Source organism: Mytilus edulis, chromosome 6, assembly GCF_963676685.1.
Source record: "Mytilus edulis chromosome 6, xbMytEdul2.2, whole genome shotgun sequence".
Taxonomy (NCBI): domain Eukaryota; kingdom Metazoa; phylum Mollusca; class Bivalvia; order Mytilida; family Mytilidae; genus Mytilus; species Mytilus edulis.
The window spans coordinates 20,268,650-20,288,687 of NC_092349.1; the positions used below are offsets into that span (position 1 = coordinate 20,268,650).

The 20,038-nt window shown below is 31.7% G+C and overlaps 1 protein-coding gene across 1 annotated transcript in view; it reads left to right on the forward strand.

Annotated features, from left to right (window-relative positions):
* LOC139527332 (caspase-3-like) overlaps positions 1–20,038 on the forward strand; it is a 110,362-nt gene that overhangs the window by 3,862 nt on the left and 86,462 nt on the right. The window contains exons 3-6 of the mRNA XM_071322719.1: positions 1,635–1,815; positions 2,316–2,416; positions 6,442–6,615; positions 9,142–9,364. Of these exons, the coding sequence (XP_071178820.1) occupies positions 1,635–1,815; positions 2,316–2,416; positions 6,442–6,615; positions 9,142–9,364 (679 nt within the window). The remainder of the gene's footprint in view (positions 1–1,634; positions 1,816–2,315; positions 2,417–6,441; positions 6,616–9,141; positions 9,365–20,038) is intronic.

Sequence of the window (20,038 nt, forward strand, 5' to 3'; positions counted from 1 at the left end):
TCTTCAGCTCTGTACTTATTTGGCTTTATAAATATTTTGATATGAGCGTCATTGATGAGTCTTATGAAGACGAAACGCGCGCCTGGCGGACTAATTTATAGTCCTGGTACCTTTGATAACTAACACAAACACAATAAACAAACCAACAAAACGTTTAACTTGCTAGCATTATGATAACAGCTGTTTGAGTTATGTCATCAGAAATAAGTCGATATATAATGCTAGTAGGTATTTTGGAGGTCTGAGCATTGTTGTTGCTCCATCATATAAAAAAGTGTTGAATATATTTATGATTGAACATCAAGATTTTCTCTATCTTAGACAGGGAAATTATATTTGTGAAATTTATTATGTACCATGCAAAAGTTCGTATACATCTCTCTGAAATGTAATACAAAAGAACAGCGTCACACGTTGTGGAACAGTATTAGTGGGATATCTTATGACCGAGTAGCCTGACGTCATAAAAAACATAATTTAGTCAATTCATATTTTTGCAATTGGATAAAGACGATCTTTAATGACCTGGGCCAATATGAGCAAAAGACCACAAAACCACCAAACCACCAAAGTTAAGATATCCAATCGTAGTATTTTTTTTTATCGTAGAACATGGAGAAAAATCTCTCCGTTCTGAACAAATCTTAACTTAAGTAGTTTTATGCATACCAGCCCTGAACTTATATATATATATTTACAGGTCTAACATTGTTGGGTTGATGTTTATATACTAGAACACACCCGTGACATTGCGGGTCCGTGACTGAATTAAAGTATATAACTATGCGCAAGCCTTATTTTAGTATTAGTTTTGTCATCTGATAAAGTCATGCCGATTATAAGATACACAGTTTTCTCAGCTTTCAAATCTCTCTGTTTGAACCCGTCGAACTGGAACTTATCAATTATTGGTAATATTAATTATTTGGAAAAAACAAAAGGTCCTGGAATGGAAAATTTTTTAATCAACAGCATTGTCCTATATTTATTATAAATAAAGTTGAATAATTTGATTCGCTGTTTTACGTCATGCCCGCTAACAAATTGAAAACTGTACCTATACGCCATTTTTTTAGTTCAGATTTTTAGTATTCGTATTGTTATCTTAGAAAGTCTTACTGATTTAAAAAATACTACAATAGGTAAAAATTTGACAATTTAGTAGTGTCAACCCTGTGATTATGACACGTGTATATAGCATATTAATCCTGAATACACCGTTTGTTGGTGCGCCTGTCAGATGCGAAACGTACTGATAAGGTAATAGGCAACAAGTGAATATACTATTGGTATCGGTATCGGACTCGACCCGGAACTTCTTAATTATTGGCAATATCAATTACGTGGAAAACAAAAGGGCCTGGAGTGGTGTAAATTTTAATATACACCTTTGTACTATATTAGTTATATATAAAGTTGAATTCTTTGATTCGTCGTTTTTACGTGATGACGGCTGACACATTAGACCTCGTTATTTAGTATTATAGATATATATATTTCCTTTATACCGCTGAAACGACGGGTCAAACTTGAACAAAATCTTGATAGGATATAAAAGTCTAATTAGGATGTTTACTTGTTGTATATATCTTATAATGTTGATTTTGAAACATTCTTACCTGTATGTTTTGTAGCAAATACCGGAGATAGAAAAGAAAAATAGGAAAATACTAGACATCCTCGATAGACGAGGTTCACGTAGTGTAAAATGTCTTTACAATGCTTTCCAAGAAACTCTAAATGATGACTTGGCCAATCTATTAGCACCTTATGCTAAAATCATTGATAACAAAGAAAATTTGAATGATCCATCAGGTATATTTGATATTTGATTATTCGTGCATTTCATTTCTGTTACATTTTTACAACACGCATTTCACATACATGATCGTGTTCGTCTTTCATAATAGCTTCGTTAAGCAGATATTCTGTCTTTATTTTATGTATCTCGGATTAACTAGCAATGATAATACCGTCCCACTACATGTTCATCATAAACTTTGTCCATTTTTACTGTATTTGCATTTGAGTATAAGTGTTCCTGATTAAGATAAATCATTAAAAGCACCTAGGACGCAACAAATTTTAAAAAGTACTATTTCATTCTTTTAGAGAACTAATTCTATATATACCAGAGCTTACAAAAACAAGCTATCATAGTCATTTTGTTTTAAAATTATCTATACCAAAGTCCTACTTGTTTAGTGCCGAACACATTCAACGTAAGAGGAAAAGTCTCACATCTAACAATTCATAAAAGACAAAACGATTATCCCTCTCTCTCTCTCCTTATATTGATCTTTGACTTATTGCAGCATGGCCACCCCAAGAAAAGGAACAAGAAGAAATGGAAAGGCACGGAGTTTTGGAAATTAAAGACATTAAAAGTCCTCTAATGCATGATTATAACAGAGATGTACGTAATTTTGAAATGCAAACAGACATTAAAATCCACGAGTTTATCATTTAAAACAAACAAGGATAAAGCTATCGATTGGTCAACTTTTTTAGTGTAACAAGAAATTAATCAAACTGCCAAAAATGATGGCATTACGTTCAGTGTTTTAAACGTTATAATTATTCGAATTTATAAGATACCCTATACATTTCATCTTGTTTACCTGTACCAAGTCAGTAATATGGCAGTTGTTATCAAATATTTCGTTTCTATGTATGTTGGCGTTTGTTTTCGCGCGTCTGGCGAATTAAATTATAATCCAGATACCTTTGTTTTACTATTTACACCACTGGGTCGATGCCACTGCTGGTGGACGTTTCGTCCCCGAGATTATCATCCGCTCAGTAGTCAGCACTTCGGTGTTGACATGAATATCAATTATATGGTAATTTATATAAATTTCCAATTACAAAACTTTGAAATTTTCGAAAAACTAAGGATTACTTATCCCAGGAATAGATTACCGTAGCCGTATTTGGCACAACTCTTTGAAATTTTGCGTCCTCAATGCTCTTCAACTTTTTACCTATTTGGCTCTATAACTATTTTGATCTGAGCGTCACTGATGAGTATTATGTAGACGAAACGCGCGTCTAGCGTATTGAATTATAATTTTGGTACCTTTGATAACTATTTGTTGCACTTCAGTGTTTATTTTGTACCGTTGCTTTCTTCTTTTAGTTAATGTTTTCCCCTCGGATCTAGTTTTTAATCCGGATTTGTTTTCTCCCAATCCATGAATGACTTTTGAACAGCGCTATAAAACTGCTGCCTTTATTTACCAGCGATGCCAATGTTTAGAGAGTGTATTACAGTGACTTGACTGTTAGTGTTGCTATTCACCAATTGCAACTCATTCAAAATTTTGACCCAATTGCAATTTGTTTTATTAAATCAAATTGTTCAACTGGTCAGAAATTTGAACAAACTGTTCAGCCAAAATGTGAAAGTGCAAAGTGATAAAATAAATCATACTTACAATCCTATAAGTCTGTAACTCCACTGTATTGATGTAATTCCTAAATCAGTCTATCAATCTGTATAGTTATATTACAGCCATTACCATACTAAAGGTGAACTGTTTTATTTTGAATTGCTATAAAAATGTCAAAACTAAGCTTTTATAGAGTTTTTCTTTCGAAAAGTATTCTATATTTATAAGTATCACACATTATGTGAATAAAAACATTTCATATTCAGTAAAATATGTATGAAATAACAATATGCTTCCTTGGGGAGATAACCTAAAATACTATTCTTTTGAATAAAGACTTTTTGAAACCAAAAAGCGATTATCTCCCCTTCCTACAAACATATTGCAATTTCAAATATTTTACTGAATATGAAATGTTTTTATTCACATAGTGTGTGATCTTATAAATATAGAATACTTTTCGAAAGAAAAACTCTATAAAAGCTTAGTTTGGACATTTTTATAGCAATTCAAAATAAAACAGTTCACCTTTAGTATGGTAATGGCAATAATATAACTATACAGATTGATAGACTGATTTAGGAAATACATCAATACAGTGGAGTTACAGACTTATAGGATTGTAAGTATGATTTATTTTATCACTTTGCACTTTCACATTTTGGCTGAACAGTTTGTTCAAATTTCTGACCAGTTGAACAATTTGATTTAATAAAACAAATTGCAATTGGGTCAAAATTTTGAATGAGTTGCAATTGGTGAATAGCAACACTAACAGTCAAGTCACTGTAATAAATTTCATACCGACTGCAGGTTTGAAAAATACTTATGTAATCTATGCACAGTAATCGCATACAAATTCAATATGAACATCTTTGTTTTGGATAAATTTGAATATGTTGTCTACGAATTCTTCATAAGTTGTGGTTATATAATGCAGTTTCATATATACATATTTATTATATACAGTTTGTATATTGTAACCCTTTACTGTAATAAAATGGTTAAGCAGATACACATCCTGTCGCAATAGCTATTTATACCATTCCCTCTTTCATGTTAACAGTCTCCTCTTATCATGTTCCCTCTGCGAAGGCGAAGAAAATGTCTGTACCAGGATGGAAATACTACAGTTGTTGTCCATTCGTTTTATGTTTTTGATGTTTTGATTTTGCCATTTGATTAGGTCTTTCTTTTTGAATTTACTCGGAGTTGAGTATTTTTGTGAATTTATTTCTCATATATAAGATATTGGTAGTTGATGAAAACCATTTGTGCTTTTCTATGATGTGCATGATGTGTTTTGCGGTACTATTGTTTGTCTGTTTGTCTTTTTATGCCCAATTTAAAGGGCCTTATGTTTTCTGGTCTGTGTGTCCGTCTGTCTGTTCGTTTATCCGTCCGTTCGTCTGTTCGTCCATCCGTTCGTCCGTCTGTCCCGCTTAAGTTTAAGTTTTTGGTTGAGATAGGTTAAAGTTTTGATCGAGGTAGATTTTCAATGAAGTTGAAATCCAATCAACTTGAAACTTTCTACACATGCTGCTTATGATATGATCTTTCTAATTTTAATGCCAAATTAAAGATTTTACCAGATTTTAACGGACCACTGAACATAGAAAATGATAGTGCGGATGGGCCATCCGTGTACTTAGGACACATTCTTGTTTTTTTCTTTTTTTAGCCATGGCATTGTAAGTTTATTTTTGGTTCATTAGTTCAACTGTTCCTTTGGTTTCGTTTGTTTTTCTTTTTATTTTTAAATCATTTAACAATTACGACCTTATTAATTTACTATTGTCAGTTAAAAAAACTAAAGATGAGATAGAATGGAAAAAAATACGGTTCCTTGACACTTTTTTTCAACATTGGTTTCACATGTGGTGAACTAGTCAAATGTGCAACTGGATGTCACAGAAGCTACCTAATTGATACAGTGGATCTCCTACAGTTTTCAACCATATATCTGTGAAATGCAGATCACTAAATCTTGTTAATTGTAATTCACCATACAAATCTTGCTGTAATAAATTTTGGCATATAGGGAATAAGAACTCCTTCAGATTCATATCTGTGTTTCTAAGCTCTATTTGCACCTATACTGTATATAAAAAAGAAGATGTGGTATGATTGCCAATAACACAACTATCCACAAAAGACCAAAATGACACAGACATTAACAACAATAGGTCACCGTACGGCCTTCAACAAAAAGCAAAGCCCATACCGCACAGTCAGCTATAAAAGGTCCCGTTAAGACAATGTAAAACAATTCAAACGAGAAAACTAACTGTCTTATTTATGTAAAAATTAGGAAAATGGTTCACTTTCCATGATAACCATGATATATCGGTGAAAGAGGTTTATTATTCGACTTTGCGGGGCTATATTATTCAAAAAGATTTATTCAAATATACCAGATTAATGGCCGTCTTATCATTCTTTAAATGGGAAGGAATTAACGTAAAAATGGGACTTCCTTTTCTTTAAAATTTATTAAAACGTTATAATACTTGTCTGTTCTGCAAAACATCGCGCAAATTCATATATGGTAAAGTTAGTTATCAAAGGTTCCAGGCTAATAACATGATAGACCAGACGCGCGTTTCGCCTACTTACAACTCACCAGGGACGCTCAGATCAAAGTGTTTCTAAAGTCAATAAAATTTAGAGCATTGAGAACCCAAAATTCCAAACCGTTGTGACAAACACGGCTTAGGTAATATTTGCCTGGGCTTAGAGAGTCCTAAGTATTTCGAATAGGTCTGGTTTGGATTAAAAAAAATCAAACTGAAGTTACATTGAAACTGTTTTTTACGAAAAGTAGAAAGCATAAATATAACATAAGTAGGAATATTAATTGTAACTTCTCATGAACTCATCCGTTTCCAAAGCCAAATATTTAGTATCTAAACATTCCCTTGAGGTGAATATCGTATCAAAAATAGAGGAAACATTAAACAAAGACAAGTAGCAAAGCACTTTCAAATTGTATATAATCTGAGGGAAAATGTTCCAGAAATATTTATAAAATGAAAAAAATAATTTTCAGGATGTGTATAAACTTCAAGGTGAAACACGAGGGAAGGTATTCATCATCAACAATACATTCTCATATAGTAAAGAAAAGAAAAGAGAAGGCTCGGACGTAGATGTAAAGAACCTGACGGATTTATTCCAACAACTTCATTTTGAAGTTGTAACACAAACTGATTTACCAGCAGAGGTAATAATAACGACTATTTAATATATGTTCTGAATCTTCATTTGATATCAGTTTTCAAAAAGGTATTTATACATTAAAATACTATTATAAAAGAGAAAACAAACAAACACACTATTCATAGATTATGTATTGTATATATATTCATTGTATATTTATTCCTCTATTTTATATAAAATGTCTTAAAATTAGCCAATGATAAATATTTCGGTGAGATGGATTATATAATTATGATACAGTACACTATAAAATATAATATGTACTTAGCAAGTCTAGATCCTTAGTATCCTTAATCAGTATGATTATGATGTAAAATGAATCATATTAAATATATTCTGCTTTAACTATAAAGCAGTTGATCTCTCCTCTATAACCTTATAATTCCTGGGGAATTAGGCTATTTTCCGGGTTTCTAATAACATGAGTAACACGACGGGTTCCACACTTGGGGCAGAGTCTGCTAACCCCTTCCGGAGCACCTGATATCACCTTCAGTTTTTGGTGGGGTTCATGTTGCGTAGTCCTTAGTTTCTATGTTGTGTCTTGTGTGCTTTTATTTGTCTATTTGTCTTTTTTCTGATTTAACAATGGCGTTGTAAGTTTATTTTCGATAAATGAGTTTGACTGTCCCTCTCGTATCATTTATAAAAGCTCCTCAACTGCAAGATGGTGCATGTCGTATGGTAACAGACGATGCTTAACTTGCCAACAAATACTGAATACTCAAACATTTACTTGCCGCTCCACTGGGTCTGTTTACATTATATATTGCAATGTAACTTACAAAACGCAGAATGTTGCATACCTTTTGTAGTGTTGCTGTGGCATGCATTATTTTTGCGAGACAGAACAGCTATTCAACAAACGCATGAATGGTAAACAAAGAGCCCATCCCTGCAAACCTGACCTCCCCGTAAAGTCGTCATTTGAGGTCACTTGGGGACACCCAATCCAATCTCAAAAACCTTATCATTACTATCGTACACCACTACAAGGGTTGGTTAAGTATCTAGACTTGATCGGGAAAGGTTTTGGATAAAAAAAGTTAAGAACAGTTTTTTCCAGAGAGCCTTATTAAAAAAGCCAAAGAATAAGTCCATTCTTTCACTTGTTTCTAGTAACTAAGGCTTCAATATAGAACTCTTACAGTTGTAATTTTCCTCCTCCCAAACATTAATTTTGAAAAAAAGTACCAGCGTATTGATGCATGATAGTTTGTATGCCAAATGGGACCAATGATAATAAGCGCGTTGCTTTTCATTTAGGCTATACTTCATATTACTACGCAGTCTTTGTTGATATTCCTTTAGCTTTGTAAATTCTTAAATTCTAGAATTATATCAGTTTATCATGTTTATATCGAAGGATGCCATTCATTTGGGATGTGTATGTACGAATCCACGTTCAATAACTTTACCTGTTTCAAAGCTATTTTTTCCAACATTATCAGAATGCTGATATGTTACTTTATTGTGACGTATAACCTTGTTATTTGCATTGTAAACTCTCTATCCTGTGACGAAATCCAGTTATTTCTATTTCCATTTTAGAAATACAAATACGTTTTGAGTGTTTAACAAAACAACGTCATAGAAATTATTAAAACACTTACTCCCCATCCAAAATATAATTTTGATAACATATCGCTAGTTCTGCTCTAAAATGTTTAACAAAACAACGTCATAGAAATTATTAAAACACTTACTCCCCATCCAAAATATAATTTTGATAACATATCGCTAGTTCTGCTCTAAAATTGATTCCAGAATTGGAAATTCAATTCCCAAATATAACATTAAAATTACATATCCAAGTACACTAAACTTCTTGATTTTAGTAATGCTAGTAGTTGCTACACACAAAATTAAATATAAATCGCTGCATATTCAAAGCATTTATTGGGTGTAAAATGTCTAGCATAAACTGAAATGTACATTGAGATGGTTGGAGCTTTTATTGAATTATTGAAAAGTGCTTTGCTTTTTTTTTTTATTCTACAGTAATATTTATTGACGAATGACTACATATGTATATATGGATATATCATTCTAAATACACTGAGGAACTTTTCTAAAATATCAATCACAAATGAGAAAACAACACAATTTAACAAGAAAACAATTCTTGAAAAGATCTTTGTTTTTGCCATTTACAACAAATGGGAGTTTTTAACGACCTTGACTGGCTATACAACCTTTGCACGGTGGGTTTGTCATTTATAGATACACATGTCTTATTTATATCTGCATACAGGTGGGACGGCTTTTGCACAGTCGAATAGAATTGCATCATACTGATACCGATGTGTGAGCAAACCAAATAGACAAAACAGGCAAAAATGTAGACAATTGGGCACAGTCAACCTAGTGTTATAATCTTAATCTAAATGCCAACGATATTATAAGTCCTACCTTTTCATAATTTGTACATTTTGGTTAAGTAAATGTCGATTTCTCTGTTTATGTTGAGTTTTTTGGACCTTTTTTACACTTCATAATGTTAATCCATTAGATTTTTTGATGTTTTCAGGGGATGTTGAGATTTTTAGAAGAAGAACGAGATAAAATTAAGGCCTCGAAGGAAATTGAATGTATTGTTCTTATTTTAATGAGTCATGGAGAAGGCGCAGAAATTTACGGAAACGACAACAAAATGATTGAATTAACAAAGATCATAGAAGTGTTCGATTCAGATCATTGCCCGAGTTTAGATGAGAAACCTAGATTAGTTTTTGTGCAAGCGTGTCGAATAGGTAGGATGATAAAAATACGAATAATCAGATAAACGTTGACAGTTTCACAGATATCAGATAAAGCAAGACGTGGTATGAGTGCCAATGAGACAAATCTTCATCCAAAATAACAATTTATAAAGTTAACCATTATAGGTCAAAGTACGGCCTTCAACACGGAGCCTTGGCTTACACCGAACAACCAGCTATAAAGGCCCAAAAAATTACTAGTGTAAAACCATTCAAACGGGAAATATAAATATAAATTTTAAAACCTATTGAAATATTTTCAAGAGAATTATTTGGAAAGACTTCCAAAATTTCATAAATTTGGTGTGCATGGATAACATAAACAAGAGCCGTTGGAAGTTGGTCATGATACTATTTAGTCTTTTAAAAAGAACAATAAAGTAATAGCATCACACATAACTGTTTAACCAGATTTTATTATTAAAAGTGGTAAATTTAGAACATGTTAATATTGTCGCCTATGGCAGAATAAATAGTACCGTTTTCCCTATACCTATTCTTAAAAAGACGAAATCGGACTTGAGATGATTTAAATTGCGCCGAAAATATTTTGGTTGTTGGAATTTAAACATCTCATATGGAAAATAATTTTGGTTTAAAACAATGTAAACTCGGAGAGTTCATACACAATTATTATCATTTAAAAGGAAAATCATAAAAATACAGAGCTCCGAAGAAATACAAAACGAAAAGTCCAAAATCAAAGAGGGGCGAAAGATACCAGAGGGATTGTCAAACTCATAGATCCACTGACAACACCATGGCTAAAAAATAAAAAAAAGAACAAATGGCAAAACCAAAAGCTCAAACTAATGGATAACAACTGTCATACTCCTGACTTGCATTAAGAAAATGTTGTATTAAATTTGGTTTGTAGCTAGCTAAACCTCTCACTTTTATGACAAAAAAAAATTCTAAAATTCTAAATAACGGGATGTATAAGTACAGAGCCACGTCATATGTATCAAAGAAACACAAAAAGGCATATATAGGTAAAGCACGGTAGCAAAATAAAAGACAAGAATACAAAAATTACCATAGAACAATAACACAATGATGGGATGTATAAGTACAGGACCCGTATGCACAAGTTAAGAGTTTCCTTAGTAAACAATTAAGTTAAGGAAACTCCGCCCTTTTTACCTAAGTGGTATGCATAAAAAAAACTTAAACGAAGTATTTCCTTAAAATCTTAGTTGTTTTGAATAACGCCCACAAAACTTGTCAATAGTGGTATGCATAAAACTCCTTATGGCCACAGACCATAATTCATTCCTCTATTAGTTCTTTTTGTCTCAAATGCACCGAATCTTTTTGTGATTTTTGTGTGTGAGTGTAATGTATAGTACTATATACTAAATATTCAAAATTCAGAAAGATCACTTTCACACATCATACAAATTCAGCCAATACACATCCGTACCCCTATTGACAAGTCAAGAGATGTTCTGAAAAATGTAAATATTACCTTTATGCACTTGGCCTTATCCCTCTTTCCATATTAAAATCAGTTAAAATACCTTCAACAAATAATTATTTCACTTCTCTTCTTTCATTTCCATCCCCTAAAAACTATGAAATGAATGAAAAAGGCAAAGAAAAAAAAGAAAGAAAAAATACACTTTAATTATAGGGAACTATATTCGTAAACAACGAAAAGTGGGGTCATTAATTGTGGTCTTGGGCCTTATACTTAGAAAACGAATGAAATCACACTTACTTTCAAAAATAGTTAAAAATCCGACGAAAGTATGCGTTTTTGCAAAACATTGATAGATTAACTAAGTTTATTGCTAATCGTACTTTTCTTATAAAATTAAATTACAAATTAAATTAAGAGATAAAAGAGGGTATATATGTAATGTAACTTTATTCTATCCCTATTTTTCAAATCTCGTTATTGTGTATACCGAAATGTACTCAGTTTTTTAAAGCATGACATACATGCTAATTTTTTTCTTTTGTTTACTCTGTACGTGCATGTATATACAAATAATGTGAAACGTTGAAATATTAAAATTCACAGTGTGGAATCAATTGTAACGGTTATTATTACAACAACAGTATGAATGAAGGAAGAGATAAGGAACTTCAGACCTGCTTAACCTTGTGTGTGTATGTGTGTGTTGGGGAGAGGGGTGTTTTTTTAGTTTTATTCTTAAGATGTATAGAGCACATGGTTAGGGGACAAAGTTGCAAAGTGTTAAATTCTACCAAGAAGCAGATTAAAGGTTAAAGGGGTCAGGGACCTCCGTTTTATGGGAACAATTTGATTATGTATTAATGAAATCACTGGGGCGGCACCCCTCTTATGAATGTCATTGCCCCCACCCAATATAAAAATTTCTAGAGCCGTCATTAAATTTCTAACCCATGGAATTCGAAGTTTATATAACGTAATTATGATACCTAAACCGTAAATTATTTTTCATATTTGCTGATATATTCAGCGATATATTGCTGTTAACGAAAATATTGTAAGTAAGCTAAGACAATTAAAATACCTTACCGTAAAAATATAAATCTACCAATGTGTTTAAGAACATATTGTAGGGCTTTTAAAAATGCCCTTATTTTGAAATGAATCCGTGGATAATTTATCACACTCCCCCCCCCCCCCCCCCCCGCCTTTTTTAAATGAAGTGATAAACATGTGATTTCAAATCGAATTATTTTTTATAAGAAGTTGAACGATTATAGTAAAATTCTTATTGAAGAAAAAGTTTTATAAAATCATTTGTACGCACATGCTTACAATGCTAGTGAGATACACTGGTGCTACACCATTGAAACTGTTATTATGTTTTGTTAAGAGTTTAAAATATTGCTGTCTACAAAAAAAACATTCATGAAAGATGAACTAAATATTAAGAAGGGGAAAGTTTTTGATTACAAATATATTATTTACTTCCCATACTCATCCATCGAAACGCCAACTGTTTCTCGTCTGCGCAAATGTTTCATCTGTTTCAACATTGTTCTATGTTACGTATTATTGACTTGTTGAACATACCAACATCAATTTAAACCCAGCTCTCAATCAATGAAAATAATCATAACAAAATTTTACACGGCTGATACATGTGATGAGCTAATATATATTATAAGGTTATTAGAGAAACGTTCCGATTTAAGTATTCCTTAGTTAAGTGAAGACTTAAGAAAGTTTGCATAGTAAGAATATTAATTAACTAAGGAAATTCTTAGCGAAATCTAAGTTTAAGGACCACTAAAGTGAAGACGTTTTATGCATACGGGCCAAGAGCCATGTCAAATATATATCACAAAAAAAATCCAGAATAAACAGTAGGTCCGAGACCACCATTGTCGTCCCTTGATTTTCGTTGTTCACAAATATAGTCCCTAGTGTTGACAGTGGGTTACTTGCCATTAATTTTTATACCTCTTCCAAATTTATTTCTCCATGTTTAATGCCTCAAATTGCAAGTAGGGGGATAAAATTACACTGTAAAAAAATTTGGGTCCAGAATTTTAAAGGAAAGTAGTGATTTGGTCCAGCTGAAAAAGGTTGAAAATGAGCACTTCGGAAGCTGTCAAAAGATTTCAAGACGCCCTAAACATAAAATTTTCCATATTTTGAGTTAGAGGCGATGAAGTTTTCTATAATTTTGATATAATTTGTCCCAAAAGTAGTACAACACACTGTAAAAGTTTCTTTGAGAAAGCGCAGGTGGGATTTTTTTTATTTTCATTTATGTTCTAAAAGAAATGCACTACGAATTAATTGTGTTCTCGGACCTAAGAGGTGAAATCTGTAAATATAGAATTTGTACTCTGGCAACTTCCCTAAATTATTTGATGGTGTCAACTTGTCAAATAGCATGAAACTAAAGGATTTAAACTTTTATTTTATAGAATTTCTGCAAAAATAACCAATTTTGGCATTTTATGGTCAAAATAGGCATTTTATAACTTTTTCAATATTGATGCATAAATGGCATCCTGACTTTCTATCTGGCAGGTTTTCATGTGTCAATATTTGTGTTTCTATGCCTTTATCTACTTCTTTTACTTATTTATGAACTCTGAATCTACAGAAAAAAAGTTTATCTCAGACAAAATGTGCAAAATGTGTTATATAAATGACCCTTGTCTAACGCCTTGTTTGGATGAAGTCAATAGTGGGGAGCTTGGTACATAAAATTTGATGTCCATATTGAAGACCTCTCTAAATTTGTATCAAATGCACTTTACAATGTCTATTGTACCTGTTCCATTTCACATACTATCTTTCTTTTCTTCTGTAGGATAGCAAGTGGTTTAAATATAAGCCTGTTGAGAATAAATTGCATGCAAGTTTTTCCCTAAAAAGGCAAAAATCTTTGTATCAGCCCATACTGCTTGTAAGAAAAGTTAATTGCAAGAGTCTTTTTGTGCTCAGATTTGTTGTATCATGTCACATGAGTATAGAAATGATAAAAAAGACACAAATTTTTATTTCTTATAGTCTCAATATGCATTTTTTAATGTAAATATGTGGCACGGCCTAAATTGACCCTAAATTTTTTCCACTCTTAGTTGGCCCATGACCCTTTTAAACTAATATGATATGTTATTTGTAACTTTTCTTTCCATTTAAAGTACTTTCAATACATATGTAAGGATTATTTATAACCAAAAAGCTTCACAAATTTAAAATTGGTGGAAAATATTACATCTTCATGTAAGGCCCCCTTCATTGAAAAACCTCAATTTTTAGGCGCAGGCTCATATAAATTTGACTTTTGAATAATTATGCCAAGTCTTATAAATCAAATGAGTACTCTATTGCTTTAAGTACATGATAAGTTATATATTAAGTCATTTAAAAAGTATTTTTTTGCAATATTTGAATTTTTAAAGCCCCAAATGTTGATAGTTGAAATTTTTCAATTTTAACGTCAAAATTTTACACGCAAAGAGGAGTATAGAATTTTACTTAATGTCTATAATATACATCCTATTGTCATGAAACTTTGTAAGCAGTGTTATAATTCATTAAGCTTTGGTCATACCAAGTCTTTTTAAGATTTGTCAACTCTTTATACCCTATTAGGTCCGAGACCACCATTGTCGTCCCTTGATTTTCGTTGTTCACAAATATAGTCCCTAGTGTTGACAGTGGGTTACTTGCCATTAATTTTTATACCTCTTCCAAATTTATTTCTCCATGTTTAATGCCTCAAATTGCAAGTAGGGGGATAAAATTACACTGTAAAAAAATTTGGGTCCAGAATTTTAAAGGAAAGTAGTGATTTGGTCCAGCTGAAAAAGGTTGAAAATGAGCACTTCGGAAGCTGTCAAAAGATTTCAAGACGCCCTAAACATAAAATTTTCCATATTTTGAGTTAGAGGCGATGAAGTTTTCTATAATTTTGATATAATTTGTCCCAAAAGTAGTACAACACACTGTAAAAGTTTCTTTGAGAAAGCGCAGGTGGGATTTTTTTTATTTTCATTTATGTTCTAAAAGAAATGCACTACGAATTAATTGTGTTCTCGGACCTAAGAGGTGAAATCTGTAAATATAGAATTTGTACTCTGGCAACTTCCCTAAATTATTTGATGGTGTCAACTTGTCAAATAGCATGAAACTAAAGGATTTAAACTTTTATTTTATAGAATTTCTGCAAAAATAACCAATTTTGGCATTTTATGGTCAAAATAGGCATTTTATAACTTTTTCAATATTGATGCATAAATGGCATCCTGACTTTCTATCTGGCAGGTTTTCATGTGTCAATATTTGTGTTTCTATGCCTTTATCTACTTCTTTTACTTATTTATGAACTCTGAATCTACAGAAAAAAAGTTTATCTCAGACAAAATGTGCAAAATGTGTTATATAAATGACCCTTGTCTAACGCCTTGTTTGGATGAAGTCAATAGTGGGGAGCTTGGTACATAAAATTTGATGTCCATATTGAAGACCTCTCTAAATTTGTATCAAATGCACTTTACAATGTCTATTGTACCTGTTCCATTTCACATACTATCTTTCTTTTCTTCTGTAGGATAGCAAGTGGTTTAAATATAAGCCTGTTGAGAATAAATTGCATGCAAGTTTTTCCCTAAAAAGGCAAAAATCTTTGTATCAGCCCATACTGCTTGTAAGAAAAGTTAATTGCAAGAGTCTTTTTGTGCTCAGATTTGTTGTATCATGTCACATGAGTATAGAAATGATAAAAAAGACACAAATTTTTATTTCTTATAGTCTCAATATGCATTTTTTAATGTAAATATGTGGCACGGCCTAAATTGACCCTAAATTTTTTCCACTCTTAGTTGGCCCATGACCCTTTTAAACTAATATGATATGTTATTTGTAACTTTTCTTTCCATTTAAAGTACTTTCAATACATATGTAAGGATTATTTATAACCAAAAAGCTTCACAAATTTAAAATTGGTGGAAAATATTACATCTTCATGTAAGGCCCCCTTCATTGAAAAACCTCAATTTTTAGGCGCAGGCTCATATAAATTTGACTTTTGAATAATTATGCCAAGTCTTATAAATCAAATGAGTACTCTATTGCTTTAAGTACATGATAAGTTATATATTAAGTCATTTAAAAAGTATTTTTTTGCAATATTTGAATTTTTAAAGCCCCAAATGTTGATAGTTGAAATTTTTCAATTTTAACGTCAAAATTTTACACGCAAAGAGGAGTATAGAATTTTACTTAATGTCTATAATATACATCCTATTGTCATGAAACTTTGTAAGCAGTGTTATAATTCATTAAGCTTTGGTCATACCAAGTCTTTTTAAGATTTGTCAACTCTTTATACCCTATTAGGTCCGAGACCACCATTGTCGTCCCTTGATTTTCGTTGTTCACAAATATAGTCCCTAGTGTTGACAGTGGGTTACTTGCCATTAATTTTTATACCTCTTCCAAATTTATTTCTCCATGTTTAATGCCTCAAATTGCAAGTAGGGGGATAAAATTACACTGTAAAAAAATTTGGGTCCAGAATTTTAAAGGAAAGTAGTGATTTGGTCCAGCTGAAAAAGGTTGAAAATGAGCACTTCGGAAGCTGTCAAAAGATTTCAAGACGCCCTAAACATAAAATTTTCCATATTTTGAGTTAGAGGCGATGAAGTTTTCTATAATTTTGATATAATTTGTCCCAAAAGTAGTACAACACACTGTAAAAGTTTCTTTGAGAAAGCGCAGGTGGGATTTTTTTTATTTTCATTTATGTTCTAAAAGAAATGCACTACGAATTAATTGTGTTCTCGGACCTAAGAGGTGAAATCTGTAAATATAGAATTTGTACTCTGGCAACTTCCCTAAATTATTTGATGGTGTCAACTTGTCAAATAGCATGAAACTAAAGGATTTAAACTTTTATTTTATAGAATTTCTGCAAAAATAACCAATTTTGGCATTTTATGGTCAAAATAGGCATTTTATAACTTTTTCAATATTGATGCATAAATGGCATCCTGACTTTCTATCTGGCAGGTTTTCATGTGTCAATATTTGTGTTTCTATGCCTTTATCTACTTCTTTTACTTATTTATGAACTCTGAATCTACAGAAAAAAAGTTTATCTCAGACAAAATGTGCAAAATGTGTTATATAAATGACCCTTGTCTAACGCCTTGTTTGGATGAAGTCAATAGTGGGGAGCTTGGTACATAAAATTTGATGTCCATATTGAAGACCTCTCTAAATTTGTATCAAATGCACTTTACAATGTCTATTGTACCTGTTCCATTTCACATACTATCTTTCTTTTCTTCTGTAGGATAGCAAGTGGTTTAAATATAAGCCTGTTGAGAATAAATTGCATGCAAGTTTTTCCCTAAAAAGGCAAAAATCTTTGTATCAGCCCATACTGCTTGTAAGAAAAGTTAATTGCAAGAGTCTTTTTGTGCTCAGATTTGTTGTATCATGTCACATGAGTATAGAAATGATAAAAAAGACACAAATTTTTATTTCTTATAGTCTCAATATGCATTTTTTAATGTAAATATGTGGCACGGCCTAAATTGACCCTAAATTTTTTCCACTCTTAGTTGGCCCATGACCCTTTTAAACTAATATGATATGTTATTTGTAACTTTTCTTTCCATTTAAAGTACTTTCAATACATATGTAAGGATTATTTATAACCAAAAAGCTTCACAAATTTAAAATTGGTGGAAAATATTACATCTTCATGTAAGGCCCCCTTCATTGAAAAACCTCAATTTTTAGGCGCAGGCTCATATAAATTTGACTTTTGAATAATTATGCCAAGTCTTATAAATCAAATGAGTACTCTATTGCTTTAAGTACATGATAAGTTATATATTAAGTCATTTAAAAAGTATTTTTTTGCAATATTTGAATTTTTAAAGCCCCAAATGTTGATAGTTGAAATTTTTCAATTTTAACGTCAAAATTTTACACGCAAAGAGGAGTATAGAATTTTACTTAATGTCTATAATATACATCCTATTGTCATGAAACTTTGTAAGCAGTGTTATAATTCATTAAGCTTTGGTCATACCAAGTCTTTTTAAGATTTGTCAACTCTTTATACCCTATTAGGTCCGAGACCACCATTGTCGTCCCTTGATTTTCGTTGTTCACAAATATAGTCCCTAGTGTTGACAGTGGGTTACTTGCCATTAATTTTTATACCTCTTCCAAATTTATTTCTCCATGTTTAATGCCTCAAATTGCAAGTAGGGGGATAAAATTACATTGTAAAAAAATTTGGGTCCAGAATTTTAAAGGAAAGTAGTGATTTGGTCCAGCTGAAAAAGGTTGAAAATGAGCACTTCGGAAGCTGTCAAAAGATTTCAAGACGCCCTAAACATAAAATTTTCCATATTTTGAGTTAGAGGCGATGAAGTTTTCTATAATTTTGATATAATTTGTCCCAAAAGTAGTACAACACACTGTAAAAGTTTCTTTGAGAAAGCGCAGGTGGGATTTTTTTTATTTTCATTTATGTTCTAAAAGAAATGCACTACGAATTAATTGTGTTCTCGGACCTAAGAGGTGAAATCTGTAAATATAGAATTTGTACTCTGGCAACTTCCCTAAATTATTTGATGGTGTCAACTTGTCAAATAGCATGAAACTAAAGGATTTAAACTTTTATTTTATAGAATTTCTGCAAAAATAACCAATTTTGGCATTTTATGGTCAAAATAGGCATTTTATAACTTTTTCAATATTGATGCATAAATGGCATCCTGACTTTCTATCTGGCAGGTTTTCATGTGTCAATATTTGTGTTTCTATGCCTTTATCTACTTCTTTTACTTATTTATGAACTCTGAATCTACAGAAAAAAAGTTTATCTCAGACAAAATGTGCAAAATGTGTTATATAAATGACCCTTGTCTAACGCCTTGTTTGGATGAAGTCAATAGTGGGGAGCTTGGTACATAAAATTTGATGTCCATATTGAAGACCTCTCTAAATTTGTATCAAATGCACTTTACAATGTCTATTGTACCTGTTCCATTTCACATACTATCTTTCTTTTCTTCTGTAGGATAGCAAGTGGTTTAAATATAAGCCTGTTGAGAATAAATTGCATGCAAGTTTTTCCCTAAAAAGGCAAAAATCTTTGTATCAGCCCATACTGCTTGTAAGAAAAGTTAATTGCAAGAGTCTTTTTGTGCTCAGATTTGTTGTATCATGTCACATGAGTATAGAAATGATAAAAAAGACACAAATTTTTATTTCTTATAGTCTCAATATGCATTTTTTAATGTAAATATGTGGCACGGCCTAAATTGACCCTAAATTTTTTCCACTCTTAGTTGGCCCATGACCCTTTTAAACTAATATGATATGTTATTTGTAACTTTTCTTTCCATTTAAAGTACTTTCAATACATATGTAAGGATTATTTATAACCAAAAAGCTTCACAAATTTAAAATTGGTGGAAAATATTACATCTTCATGTAAGGCCCCCTTCATTGAAAAACCTCAATTTTTAGGCGCAGGCTCATATAAATTTGACTTTTGAATAATTATGCCAAGTCTTATAAATCAAATGAGTACTCTATTGCTTTAAGTACATGATAAGTTATATATTAAGTCATTTAAAAAGTATTTTTTTGCAATATTTGAATTTTTAAAGCCCCAAATGTTGATAGTTGAAATTTTTCAATTTTAACGTCAAAATTTTACACGCAAAGAGGAGTATAGAATTTTACTTAATGTCTATAATATACATCCTATTGTCATGAAACTTTGTAAGCAGTGTTATAATTCATTAAGCTTTGGTCATACCAAGTCTTTTTAAGATTTGTCAACTCTTTATACCCTATTAGGTCCGAGACCACCATTGTCGTCCCTTGATTTTCGTTGTTCACAAATATAGTCCCTAGTGTTGACAGTGGGTTACTTGCCATTAATTTTTATACCTCTTCCAAATTTATTTCTCCATGTTTAATGCCTCAAATTGCAAGTAGGGGGATAAAATTACACTGTAAAAAAATTTGGGTCCAGAATTTTAAAGGAAAGTAGTGATTTGGTCCAGCTGAAAAAGGTTGAAAATGAGCACTTCGGAAGCTGTCAAAAGATTTCAAGACGCCCTAAACATAAAATTTTCCATATTTTGAGTTAGAGGCGATGAAGTTTTCTATAATTTTGATATAATTTGTCCCAAAAGTAGTACAACACACTGTAAAAGTTTCTTTGA